At 41.7% G+C, this 14,824-nt stretch overlaps 1 protein-coding gene across 1 annotated transcript in view; it reads right to left on the bottom strand.

The window, feature by feature from the left end:
* ppp1r14d (protein phosphatase 1 regulatory inhibitor subunit 14D) overlaps nucleotides 1-14,824 on the bottom strand; it is a 53,592-nt gene that overhangs the window by 7,369 nt on the left and 31,399 nt on the right. Inside the window, exon 2 of the mRNA XM_063072160.1 lies at nucleotides 4,107-4,187. Within this exon, the coding sequence (XP_062928230.1) occupies nucleotides 4,107-4,187 (81 nt within the window). The remainder of the gene's footprint in view (nucleotides 1-4,106; nucleotides 4,188-14,824) is intronic.

Below are 14,824 nucleotides of genomic sequence, written 5' to 3' on the forward strand. Positions count from 1 at the left end.
ACAAAGGTTGGTGGTGATGTGGATAGCGTACAAGGTTGTTGTAGATGAATGGGACATTGACAGAGCTGGATTGAGAAGGGGCAGATGGAGTTCAACCCGGAAAAGCGTGAGGTGATTTACTTTGGAAGGTTGAACTTGAAGGCAGAATACAGGGTTAATGGCAGGATTCTTAGCAGTGTGGAGCAACTGCGGGATTCACATCCATAGATCCCGCAAAGTTTCAGTACAAGTTGATAAGAGTGCTTAGGAGGGACATGGAGTATGGGCTTGCTCAGTTGGGGGACTGAGTTCAAGAGCTGCGATGTGAATTTGCAGCTCTATAAAACCCCAGTTAGACCACATTTGGAGTATTGTGTTCAGTTGTAATTACCTCTTTATAGGAAAGATGTGGAAACTTTAAAGAGGGTGTGGAGGAGATTTATCAGGATGCTGCCTGAATTAGAGAGTATGTCTTATGAGGAAAGGTAGAGCAAGGTAGGGATTTTCTCTTTGGAGAGAAAGAGGATGAGAATTGACTTGATAGAAGTGTACACAAGGTAATAACAGGCATGGATTTAGTGAATAGCCAGAGACTTTTTCCCCCCAGGGTGGAAATGGCTAATGCAAGGGGGCATAACTTCTAAGTTGTTGAGAGGAACTTATAAGCGGGAATGTCAAAGGCAGGTTTTTTTTCTTACACAGAGAGTGGTAGTTCATGGAACATGCTGCCAGTGGTGGTAGTAAAGGAAGAAACAATAGGGACATTTAAGAGACTCTTGGATAGTTACATAGATTAAATAAAATTAGAGGCTACGTGGATGGGAAGAGTTAGATTGATCTTGGAGTAGGTTAAAGGTTGCCACAACGTTGTGATCCAAAGTGCCTGTACTGTGCTGTACTGTTCTATGTTCGATCAATCAGAAAACAGACACTTCACAGGAGCAATCGAGTGCCAGTGTACACTTTCTGCTGATGATAAACTCTGCATTCAGGATATAACTTAGCAAAATCACTTATTTGTTTTCTGAAATGCGCCCATCAATCTCTACACACAGTGTGCTTGGAGCTGATGCATGACAACAAACTAATCGCAAAAGGACTTTCAACAAGTTTGATCAAATGGGGCATAAAAGTTCTGACCAAGGGTGCAGACCTGAAAGCTAGATTCTTTCCACAGATGCTGAGTTTTTCCAGCATTTTCTCTTTGTCCTTGATTTTTAAATAAAATTGCAAAACCCAGCAGATCTTCTCGTCTTCATTTTAAGGGCTCAAATGAGATCCTTCATTGGGATTGGAATGCTGGCACTCTTCAATATGGCCGCAACAAAGAGACTTTCTTTAAGAGTGGATACACTTGGTTTTTATTAGTGTGCACCAACCATGCAGTTTAAGAACAATCAGAATGACTTAAGTGCTCTAATCACAAGTGGCTGAAAAGGTGCATTTTCACCCCACCCTTTAAGGAAGAAATCCTGGAAGTCTTCCTAATGTGAAGTCTTCATTCCAGCCAGAATCTCTAATGAGCTCACCAGAGGGAGATCATTCAACGGGCTCCAACCAAAGAGACGATCCAACGGGCTCTGTGCCAGCAGAGCCATTAATTTGGAGAGACCCATTAAACAGTCTGACTGGAATGAATGAATGATAATCTATTGGTATTGAAGATGGAATGCTTAGAGTGCAGTTAGCCCAGGAGTATCATGACTGTCTGCAGTAAGTCTCTCTCTCCCAGTGCTTCCTTAAGCTACTGTCTGTCTACAAATTGTTCCAGTGCTTCAGGCATGCTCTCTGGTCAATTAGAGTGACCATACTCACTATATATGAAAGTCTGAGCTGTTTTTCTAATCCCATCATGTTCCTGTGCTTCTAATAAGGCACTGGGAACAGTAATGAAATTCAGGTATGTCCTCAAAGTACATTCATTATCAAAATGTGCATCTATATATACAACTTTGAGATTCGTCTCCAGAAAACAAAGAACCATACAAATTAGCCAGAGAAAGTGGCTCACCTGAGGACTGGGAGAAATTCAGAGTTCAGCAGAGGAGGACAAAGGGCTTAATTAGGAAGGGGAAAAAAGATTATGAGAGAAAACTGGCAGGGAACATAAAAACTGACTGTAAAAGCTTTTATAGATATGTAAAAAGGAAAAGACTGGTAAAGACAAATGTAGGTCCCCTGCAGACAGAAACAGGTAAATTGATTATGGGGAGCAAGGACATGGCAGACCAATTGAATAATTACTTTGGTTCTGTCTTCACTAAGGAGGACATAAATAATCTTCCAGAAATAGTAGGGGACAGAGGGTCCAGTGAGATGGAGGAACTGAGCGAAATACATGTTAGTAGGGAAGTGGTGTTAGGTAAATTGAAGGGATTAAAGGCAGATAAATCCCCAGGGCCAGATGGTCTGCATCCCAGAGTGCTTTAGGAAGTAGCCCAAGAAATAGTGGATGCATTAGTGATAATTTTTCAAAACTTGTTAGATTCTGGACTAGTTCCTGAGGATTGGAGGGTGGCTGATGTAACCCCACTTTTTAAAAAAGGAGGGAGAGAGAAACCGGGGAATTATAGACCGGTTAGCCTAACATCGGTGGTGGGGAAACTGCTGGAGTCAGTTATCAAAGATGTGATAACAGCACATTTGGAAAGCGGTGAAATCATCGGACAAAGTCAGCATGGATTTGTGAAAGGAAAATCATGTCTGACGTATCTCAGAATTTTTTGAGGATATAACTAGCAGAGTGGATAGGGGAGAACCAGTGGATGTGGTATATTTGGATTTTCAAAAGGCTTTTGACAAGGTCCCACACAGGAGATTAGTGTGCAAACGTAAAGCACACGGTATTGGGGGTAAGGTATTGATGTGGATAGAGAACTGGTTAGCAGACAGGAAGCAAAGAGTGGGAATAAACGGGACCTTTTCAGAATGGCAGGCGGTGACTAGTGGGGTACCACAAGGCTCAGTGCTGGGACCCCAGTTGTTTACAATATATATTAATGACTTGGATGAGGGAATTAAATGCAGCATCTCCAAGTTTGCGGATGACATGAAGCTGGGCGGCAGTGTTAGCTGTGAGGAGGATGCTAAGAGGATGCAGGGTGACTTGGATAGGTTGGGTGAGTGGGCAAATTCATGGCAGATGCAATTTAATGTGGATAAATGTGAAGTTATCCACTTTGGTGGCAAAAATAGGAAAACAGATTATTATCTGAATGGTGGCCGATTAGGAAAAGGGGAGGTGCCACGAGACCTGGGTGTCATTATACACCAGTCATTGAAAGTGGGCATGCAGGTACAGCAGGCGGTGAAAAAGGCGAATGGTATGCTGGCATTTATAGCGAGAGGATTCGAGTACAGGAGCAGGGAGGTACTACTGCAGTTGTACAAGGCCTTGGTGAGACCACACCTGGAGTATTGTGTGCAGTTTTGGTCCCCTAATCTGAGGAAAGACATCCTTGCCATAGAGGGAGTACAAAGAAGGTTCACCAGATTGATTCCTGGGATGGCAGGACTTTTATATGAAGAAAAACTGGATGAACTAGGCTTGTACTCATTGGAATTTAGAAGATTGAGGGGGGATCTGATTGAAACGTATAAAATCCTAAAGGGATTGGACAGGCTAGATGCAGGAAGATTGTTCCCGATGTTGGGGAAGTCCAGAACGAGGGGTCACAGTTTGAGGATAAAGGGGAAGCCATTTAGGACTGAGATATTAGGAAAAACTTCTTCACACAGAGTGGTGAATCTGTGGAATTCTCTGCCACAGGAAACAGTTGAGGCCGGTTCATTGGCTATATTTAAGAGGGAGTTAGATATGGCCCTTGTGGCTACGGGGATCAGAGGGTATGGAAGGAAGGCTGGGGCAGGGTTCTGAGTTGGATGATCAGCCATGATCATAATAAATGGCGGTGCAGGCTTGAAGGGCCGAATGGCCTACTCCTGCACCTATTTTCTATGTTTCTATGTTTCTAACCCAATGGGCACTATTATATAAAGAAGAGTGTCAAACACCCAATGTGCTGGGGGAAAAACAGCAAATTGTGCAAACAATAAGAGTAAGCAAATAACATTCAGAAGTTCATGAGAGTTCACAACCATTAAGGCAGTCACAGCTATGCACTAACCTGGAGTTTCGAGCGCTGGTCTTCATCTGAGATTTCTAGCAGTTCATCAATGTCAATCTCCAGCTCTGGGATTTCTTCCTCCTTCAGAAATAAAGAGAACAGTTATTTAAACGACATAGCAGACCCGGGAGCGGGGGGTGACAGTAAGAATTACCACAGGCTAATCATCTTAAACCTAGTTTCGGTTAAGGATGTGACAGTGTTGGAGAGGGTGCAGAAAAGAGGTTGACTACGATGGAACACCTCAGTCTCGAGATGAGACTGGAGGGGCTGGGTTTGTTTTCCATGGAGTGGAGCAGGGTACAGCCATGTATCTGAGGTATATATAATTACACAGAGTGGACGGAAAAAAAGAATCTCATATGAAGATGGATAAAATGAGAAGACATAGATGTAGAGTAAGAGTCATAGACTCAATGGGGACCACAGAGAGTGGTGAGTACCCGAAATGCACTGCCTGAGAGAATGGTGTAAGCTCAGTTTCTAACATTAGCGAAATGTCTGGACATGAACTTAAATCACATAGGCATAGAAGGTTATGGGTCAGGTGCCGGGAGCTGGGGTTAATACTGATGATGCACACTGGTTGGCGTTGAGGTGTTTGGCCTAATGGTCTATTTCCAGGCTGTATGACTTGATGCAGGTTTAGGAATCTATTATATTTACTCACAATTCCGCTTTTTGGGGCCCCAGTTGTATTTGTTCTTAGATGTCTTTTAACCAGCACTGAACATTCTACCACCACAAAGCATTTCAGTCTCAACGGGAAGTGTCGTTAGTGAACTTAGATGCAAAGTCATCGTCAGGATCTTCCTCAGATGCCCACTTCCAGAAAGGCTCTCTGAACCATAGTGTAGACTCCCATCTACCTAGAGGCAGAGTAAACACCGCCCTCACTGTGAAACTATTTGAAGAGAATTGCAGGGACCACAGTGGTAGAGGGGCACAGCCGGTACAGCCACTGCCTCATAGCGCCTGTGGGCCAGGTTCAATCCTGACGTCCAGTGTTGTCTCTGTGGAGTTTGCATGCTCATCCTGTGACTGTGTGAGCTTCCTCTGGGGGCTCCAGTTTCCTCCCACATCCCAAAGACATGCAGGTTGATAGGTTAGTTGGCCATTGCCAATTGCCCTTAGTCTGTGGTGAGCGGGAGAATCTGGGGCAGTTGATGGGAACATAGGGAAAATTAAAAATGATATTAGTGTAAATGGATGGCTAATGAACAGTGCAGACTTGATGGGCCAAAAGGCCTTTTTTCTATGCTATGTCACTCTATAACTCTATGATTACTACACATAGGCCTTTTTCTACCTCACCAAAGCATTGCCTGGGAGGAATCGTAGAATGCCCACTTGAAATTTGAATACCCACAGAAATTTGTCTTCACCTCATGTTTACTTCACGATGACAAGCAATATCCATCAAACGGGTCATCAACAGAGCCAGTCTCAGTTCATACCGGTGTCAAACAGTATCGGCACTTCTTTCAATCAATCTCACTTCCAATAAACTTAGCTTTGCGTGGAGCTTTAGAACACAGGAGCAACTCTTGAAGCTATGACAACTATACTCCAGAACCATCCTCAGTAATCATGTTGTAGTATACAGACAAAGTGCTTGTGTCTGCTCAGAGGACAAGTTCCAAGCTTTTGTTGACTTATTTACTTAAGGTTACAAGTGGATGGGCTTTGCAAAGACCCTTTACCAACTTGCCCCTGTTGTACAAAGCCAGCCTCGAACAAAGAAGTTTGCATTAAAACTCAGGAAAATCTGGACTACTTTGCATATCTCACCCCTCAGTGAAGGCAAATATTGATGATGAGATTTGACATCACTTTCACTGGGCCAACACAACCTTTGGTCAGTTGGGATAAATATTGGTTTATCAGGCAGCTCTGATTCATTGGTATGTTTCTGAGACCTGGACTACCTCAAGCAGGCACATCAGGGCAATGGAGATATGTCCAAAGCTGATCTGGTATCCAGAAAATCACCAAATTAATTGAAAGGATAAATTAAAATGTCCTACATCCCCAGCACTAAGGCCCTCGTTCACTCTGTCAGCTCCACTGAGTAGACCATTTTCATCACTTGCCCAAAACCTGACACTCAGAACAGGCATCCAATCCAAGGAGCAAATTTAACATCCCCACTGACTCCTGGGAATCTTTGGTCCACGACCAAAGTAGAGTAGAAATATGATAAGTTAGCATTGTGGGCACACAAAAGCTCCAAGAAAATGCAGGGGGAGTTCAATTCTTTACAAATCAAGTCAGGCATATTTATCCTATCTATGGAAGAGTCTGTGGTTCCCATTTTGACCTCATCAGTCCCCTGAGAACCCACAGAGATGGAATGAAAGCAACTCATCCTCAGTCCCAGGGGACTGGCAATGGAAAGGTTTCTGTATATATCCTGGGTTAGTTCACCCTGAGGAAGATATCTTCTCTGCATTGTGTTCATTCACAATGGATAGCATAGTGGGGAGAATTTACTTCTTTCATAGCTATGCAAAGCTGCTCACATACCTGGCAACCAATCCAGAGAATTCCTCTATATCTTTATACTACACACCAATACATAAGAGCAATCACAAATTCCTGTCACTCCTTGGGCAATTTCCAGGACCATAACTAATCACTAGGTCCAGCCTCCCCAAGATAAACAACGAACAACTCACCTTAAAGACTCTGTAAACAGTTCCAACTCAGTGACCCTTCATCACAAGAACTTTTGTGCTGTTACGTGTATAAACTTAGCAGCTTTACAACTCATATAGTTAATGAATCATAAAGGGTGCTCTCTCTGGTGTCAAGGTTTGAAAAGACAGCACTAAATACTAAACCATATTTTTTTTCCATTCTGGTTATGTATTTTTCACTTGGATCAAGAATTTATGAAAGACCACAGATTTCTATGGTGGTGGTCGGAATTTGTTCAATAGATGTGTTTTGAGTATTTTTCCACCGAGAGAAATATGTGAAAAAGGAGATTCAAAGGTCACTCAATTCAAACTGTACCTCTAATTCCATTTACCTGTGCTGTTATATTAAGGGTCAGGGCGGAGGGGGTGGTGCAATTGGATTTTTCAAGACTGAGGTAAATTAACCTTTGTCACACATGGACATTGTGAAATAGAGTCTGTTGCCTTAACCCAACATAAATGCATTGACCCAGGTTTTGAAAGTTCTGTTTATCCCCAGACCTTGGGTGGGAGGAGGGGTGTGGAAGAGGGGGAAAGAGTTTCACATCTCTGTCACTCCTTATCGTGAAGAAGAAGTGCTTGCCTAGTTTCCTTCCTAGGCTTGGGAACTCTCCAAGGAAAATTAGAAATTTCTGAAAACTGCTGGCTTTCTGGACATTTCATTGTAAGTTCGCTCGGTTCAGAACCTTGGCCTTTTAGAGCATAGACTGCAGGCTCCCACTGGTGCTGATACACTCAATATAAGGGAACCATATGGTTTCATCCAATGTTCATTCAGGTCTCAATGGGAGCCCTACAGACCTGATGCATTGTAGCACCTGATCGTTTTCCTAACCTTCTGTTTCCAAGTTGGAGTTCACAATTTATGACAACTAGAAGATTTAATTTAAGTGTTTTATTGGAATGGTATTAAAACTTGGACAGATACTGTTAATGTTCTTACCACAATTATACCTCACTTAAACTGTTCTTTACCATCACCTTCTCTTAAATTAATTAAGCTACTTTCAACTCACAAATCAGGATCTCAAGTAAAAATTGTATTCTTTTTGTCAAGGTTGCTCTGAAAGTCAGGTTGGGCAAAATGCATTTTCTCAAGTTGACTGATTGACGATTCCTCTGACTGCAGCCACCATAACTGACTTTGTCCAACCTTTATCCTCACAGTTCCATTATACCAGGTGTTCCTGTACTGTATGGATCTATTTCTTTTAGAGCAATGACTCCCCTTAGCACTAATTATTGACTGATAACTTATCCATGCACATTGATCTGCTCTCTCTCTCTCTCTGTCTCTGCAAAGTGAATGTACCAGTTAGCCTCACCTCTGCATGTCTGCTTATATTTAATCGATATGTAGTTGTACAGACACAACAAATTGGTGACAAGTACAAACCCAGATATCAGTGAGTATCACCAACTGCATCAACAGTTATGACACAAAAGAATTCAGAGGAAGGCAAAGAGACAATGAGAGGAAAGAGTGAATCTTTGGCAGGTGGGAAGAGGTTCTCAAAGATTGACTTTTCACAAGCCTATCTACACATGGAAATCGAAGAGTCAAGCAGGATGTTCCTCGCTATCAATACTCACAAGGGACTTTTCTAGTATCTAGTATCTAGTTTTCTAGACTTTTCTAGTCTTATCCTTGATGTGATGAAGAAAAATGGCGTCAGACATCAGATCCTGACCAACCAGCAATGAACAGGTTAGCTGAAAGCTTTATCCGAACCTTCAAGAAGTCCATTAAAAGTATGGACAAGGGGGGCATTTCTCTACAGCACAAGGTGGACAACTTCCTTCTTGGCTATCGGAACTCTATTCATGCGATGACAAAGTAAACGCTTGCAATGCTGTTCGTGAGCAGGAATCTGAGATCTTGCATAAACCTCCTGAAAGCCGATCTACGGAGGGAAGTGCAGAATGAACAGTTGCTAACTAAATCAGAAGAAGCTTCAGGGTTGGGCAGGAAGTCCTAGCGTGTGATTACCAAGTAGACAAGTGGACACCTGATTAGATAGCTACAAAAACCGGACCACTCATGTACACAGTGGATGTTGGAGATCATACATGGAGACATCATGTGGACCAGATACTGGATGCTCAGCTGAAGAACGCACCTGAGTCAACTACATCCAACAAGGTGGATATAATATGGCCACTGGACTTGCCTCTCAGTGACAATCAAGCCACTGATAGCAACATGACACCTGCAACAGAGAAAGTTGTCTTTGACACATCATCGGCCAAACCTGATGCCGCTCCGCTGGTCCAAAGGCACGATCCTGAAAGAAACAGGTAATGCTCAGCTATATCGACTCGTATATATCCAGGGGAAATCCCGTCTGGCGCCCGCCTGGACGCTTCCGGTTGTGTCAGTTGCTGTACCACTGCCACTCAAATCAGTTTCAAACATCAACCGTCAGCCAGCACACACAGTACGTTTTACCAAGTACACTTTATAGATATTACTAAGTCTATGAAATTAATATAAATTCAATACAGAAAAAGGGAATGGAAAAGGCGTCAGACTTATTGAAGTTCAAGTTCTTTGTGCACAAATTGGAGCTCAGGAATTTCTTCGGGACCACCCTGACGCAGTCAGCTCGCGGCTCGGGACCACCCGGAGTGATTGACCGACGCCTTCCTGCACGTCTGGCGTCCTCCAGGTCTCTCGTCCGACTCTCCGCCAAAAACCCCTCGTTCCCAGTCATATGAGACAGCATTATCACCCCAAGAAAGAATAACGTGGACACTGATTGGCTAATAGCACCCTGCTGTCTGTATTAACTCAAGCAAATGTCTATCTAGAGACTTTCTCAGCATTTAACATAACATAGAAGCCATTTTAATCCACATACGCAGCAGTTTAGAAGATTAACATAACAAAGAAGCCATTTTAAATTTAACATAACAAAGAAGAAACCTTGTACAAACAGAACGCCACCCAAAAGACTGAATCTTTAGTACAGTGAAGTTAATTATGGACTGTGATTGTGAAAGCATGTTTATTTGAGTATGGGTTGTCAAAGGGAAATAAAATATTTTGTTACATATACAGTTTTATGTTACATTATTCTAAAGGGGAAGGAAATGTAATGTATGGATCTATTTCTCTTAGCACAATAACTCCCCTTAGCACTAACTATTGATTGGTAACTTACCCTTGCACATTGATCTGCTCTCACACTCTCTCTCTCTCTCTCTCTCCGCAAAGTGAGTATACCAGTTAACCTCACCTCCGCGTGCGTGCTTTTATTTAATTGATATGTGGTTGTACAGACACAACAGTTCCCAACCTTTTTTTTTGCCATGGACCAATACCATTAAGCAAGGGATCTGTGGACCCCAGGTTGGGAACTGCTGCATTATATAGACGTGCAATCAACTCTCTGCATTGAGCCTCCGCTGTTCTGCTTTCAATTTTGTGTGCCTTTACTATTATCTGCAGCTATACACCTAGGTAATTATTCTGAGTAAAAAGTGCATCTCCAACAAGGTTTTAATTCATCAGTCAATATTTTCCTCAATTCTGGGAGTAACAAGATTCTTGTTTATTAAATATGGGTATACTTTTCTTCTGAAAGTTTTATTTTTCTGTTTAGTTTCAGGACAATAACATTGCATGACCTGATCTAATAATAATAATCATAATAATAATAAATTCTTTTTTGATTGCACGTGGGGAAAGTCTTTTGTTACAGCTGCAACGTTTTTTTAAAAAGTTAGCAGTGTGCAGACTTAACTAATAAAGTACAGAATAACTTACACAATAATAATTTACCAATGTGCAATAATAATGCATGAAATAATAAAACAGAGACTATTGTACTGTGATGTGTGTTCTGTTGCACAGAGATGAACTGCTGTACATGCTGCTTTTATGATCTATCTTCCCTTGGTTTTGAATCTGCAACAGAATCTGACATTACACTTTATGTAGTTTTCTGAACTCTTTAATATTTTAAGGTTACTATGTATTCCCTAACAATTTTCTATACATGAGGATTGCAACCCTAGTTACAACATGGCAGCCTCATAATTTAACCCAAAGTACTCCTAGTGGGATCTGACCAACTTCATAACTATGGCCTAATTTCCCACCCCAGAAGATCACGGTCAACCTTCAATCTCCAAGATGACACCAAGGTGGTTTTTGATTGTGCTTTTGCATTCATGTACTAATGAGACAGCTCTGTGTTTTGGGATGTACTGACTTTCTGGTGGGACGTTAATGAGAGGACTGTGTGTGCTCTCATCAACAGGTGTAAAAATGTCACGGCACTGTTACAGAGAAAGACTAAGAGGAACTCTCTTGGATCAACCAATGTTTACCCTCAAATATGTACATTTGTATGATTAGAACAGACGTATCTAAAAACTAATGCTGTATCTCAAGTGTAATCACACTTACCACAATGGAAACAGAGTCAATTTGCCAATACAATAATAACCAGATTATCTGTTTTTGGTGAAGTAAGGAGATAATGTTGAACAGAAACACAAATAGAACTATCCTCTTCCTCAAGTATCATCATGCCTTAGAGTTGGCCTTTCTGTCAGATCAGCATTTCCCTTTGTATGTACTGTGTGTATCAGCCTGGATTATTTGACATTTAAGTCTTAAAGGTGGGCTTGATACATTGATCTTCTAACTCAAGGGAGAAAGAATTTGCGTGTCACCACTAATAAGGATCAGGCACAAGAAAGTAGGGACCAACCTTCCAGGTTATCCAACTAATAAAAATCAGTTTCTAGGATTGTGCTGGAGAAAAATCCTGTGAACATTAAATAAACACTTTGTTCAGTCTAAACATTTGATGTTTATTAAAGCTATTGTCCAAATGGCTGTCTGACTGGCACTCAAGAATCAGCTAATGAACTACAAAATGTCTGTTTCGCAATTACCCTGGAGACGAGGGGCTCCAAAAACAACCGAGGGAGTTTCAATGAGGAGTCATTAGAGCTAAAATCATGTGACAAAACCTTCAAGATTATGCTAAGTATTGCTAGTATTCCTACACAAGAGGGTCAGCAAAGAAAGTCATAAACACGCTGAGTTGGCAACGGCGGCTGCCTTTACCTAATAGTTAACGTATTCATAATAGTATAATCAGTGAACTGCTGCATTTGATTGATAAAATGAGGTGGGGAAGGAAGATAAGGCACTGATAGAGCAAAGAATGATTGAAATCATCTGGGACATCATTGGGAGATTATTGCCCTACTACTTTATTAAAGATTGATTAGAGAGACAGACATGAATTTATCCACAAAGACCACATAGCACTCAAGGCATCACCATCAATAAGCAGGAAGTGATCAGTCAACATTTTCAAGCCTCACTAAAGAGACCAGGAAATAATTGCACATTAAGCAGGCTCATTAATAGTAAAAATCATCTCCATGATAATATTAGTTTAAAGTTGAAAATGTAAAAACATTTTCATCTCTTTCAAAATCCATAAATGGTACAGAATTATAGATGCTGGGGAGTGAGTACCATGTTAAGATTTAACTGCCTGATGCAAGTAACTTAGATATCTGAGACAGAGTTTTTGGTTGGAACTTGGTAATCAAGGATGCCAAGTTGCATTTTGTACATTTTGAATATCATACACTTGATATCTGCAAAATAATTCAACTAGTAAAAATTTCAAAGGCAAAGTAATTGTCCAAAGCACAAAACCATATTTCCAAACATAACAAGATATAATTCAACAATTTTGGAGTTTCACGATAATGGTTATGTTTCTGGAGTAGTAATAAAGGCTCAGAGTCATAGTGTCACAGAGCAACACAACACACGTACCGGGCCTTCTGCCCAGTGAGTCTGTATTGACCACGATGCCCACCGAGTTAGTCCCAATATCCTGTGTTCAGCCTGTAACACTCTAAGCTCGTCCCCTCCATGTTGCTATCCAAGTGCTTTTTAGATGAGACTATTATATTTGCTTTAACCACTTCGTTCCATATACTCACCACCCTGTGTGTGAAGTTGCCCCCATTTCCTTTCTAAATCTTTCCCCTCTCACCCCAAAATCTATACCTCTAGTTTTGGACTCCCCTACTATGGGGAAAAGGCTGCAATATCTCACCTTATATATGTACCTCATAATTTTAAACATTTCTATAATGTTACCTTTTATTCTCCCACATTCCAAGGATGCTGCCTGGCTTCCTCCAGCATTTTGTGTGATATTGCTTTGGATTTCCAGCATCTGCAGATTTTCTTGTGTTTGTGATACACCAAGTATGTAATATAACTGTAACATAATGTCCCAACTCCTATACTCAGTGCCTTGACTGTTGAAGGCCATAGTGCCTGTAAGCAGATGAATCACAAGGTTTATAATAAGATTGTATACAAGGTTGTATACATACTTTGATAATAAATGTACTTTAAACTTTGACTTTGTACTACTAATAGACAATAGGTGCAGGAGTAGGCCATTCGGCCCTTTGAGCCGGCACTACCATTCACTGTGATCATGGCTGATCATCCACAATCAGTACCCCGTTCCTGCCTTCTCCCCATATCCCTTGACTCCACTATCACTTAGAGCTCTATCTAACTCTTTCTTGAAAGCATCCAGAGAATTGGCCTCCACTGCCTTCTGAGGCAGAGCATTCCACAGATCCACAACTCCCTGGGTGAAAAAGTTTTTCCTCAACTCCATTCTAAATGGCCTACCCCTTATTCTCAAATTGTGGCCTCTGGTTCTGGACTCCCCCAACATCGGGTACATGTTTCCTGCCTCTAGCATGTCCAATCCCTTAATAATCTTATATGTTTCAATCAGATCCCCTCTCATCCTTCTAAATTCCAGTGTATACAAGCCCAGTGGCTCCAATCTTTCAACATATGACAGTCCCGCCATCCCGGGAATTAACTTCGTGAACCTCCACTGCACTCCCTCAATAGCAAGAATGTCCTTCCTCAAATTTGGAGACCAAAACTGTACACAATACTCCAGGTGTGGTCTCACCAGGGCCCTGTACAACTGCAGAAGGACCTCTTGCTCCTATACTCAACCCCCCTTGTTATGAAGGCCAACTAAGCCCCTCTGTTCCATTACATTCCCTAGTGCCCTGCCATTCATAGGATAAATCCTACATGGGTTTGACTTTCCAAAATGTACCACCTCACACTAATCTCTATGGATTTCCATTTGTCACTTCTTGGCCCAATTCTTTATCTGATCAGAATGGCCCAATTCCCTAAATGATCAAAATGCATTATCTCACACTTATCTCTATGGAAATCCATTTGTCACTCTTTGGCCCAATCTCCTAACTGATCAGATCCCCCTGTAATTTAGGATAACCTTCTTCACCATCAACACTATCCCCTAAATTTTGTGTCTTCCACAAACGCATTGAACAAACCTTGTACATATGCATCCAAATTATTTACGTAAATAACAAAATACAATGGCCCCAATGCTGAACGCAGTGGGCATACCTCCACACACTAGCCTCTATTCTAAGAAACAGCCTTCAGCCATCACCTCCAAGCCAATTTTGAATCCACCCTACTAGCTCTCCCTGAATTCCACTGGACCTAACATTCCAGACCAGCCTAGCATGCAGGACCCTGTCACTGAGGTACAGACAGGCAACATTCACTACCCTCCCATCATTTTGCTCTTTGGTTACCTCTTCAAAAAAAAAACTCAAAAAAAATGTCAAGCACGACTTTCCTTGCATAAAGCCATACTCCAGATAAACTCTATCCATCCAGCGCCAATACATCCTTCCCTCCAGACACTTCCCCATTAATGATATCGGGATGATTGGCCTGTAGTTCACTGGCTTGCTCTTGCTACCTGTCTTAAGCAATGGAAAAGCAGTAGCCACCTTCCAGTCTTCGGGAACTTCACAGTGACTAGCAATAAAACAAAGGGCCTCTACAATTTCTTAATTAGTCTCTCAAAAAAAAAGCCAAGAATCCGCTCTGTCAAGCCCTAGTGATATTTCCAACTTAATGAGCTGTAAGACTGCAAATACATCCTC

The sequence above is a fragment of the Mobula hypostoma genome, chromosome 1 (assembly GCF_963921235.1).
Source record: "Mobula hypostoma chromosome 1, sMobHyp1.1, whole genome shotgun sequence".
In the NCBI taxonomy this organism is placed as follows: Eukaryota; Metazoa; Chordata; class Chondrichthyes; order Myliobatiformes; family Myliobatidae; genus Mobula; species Mobula hypostoma.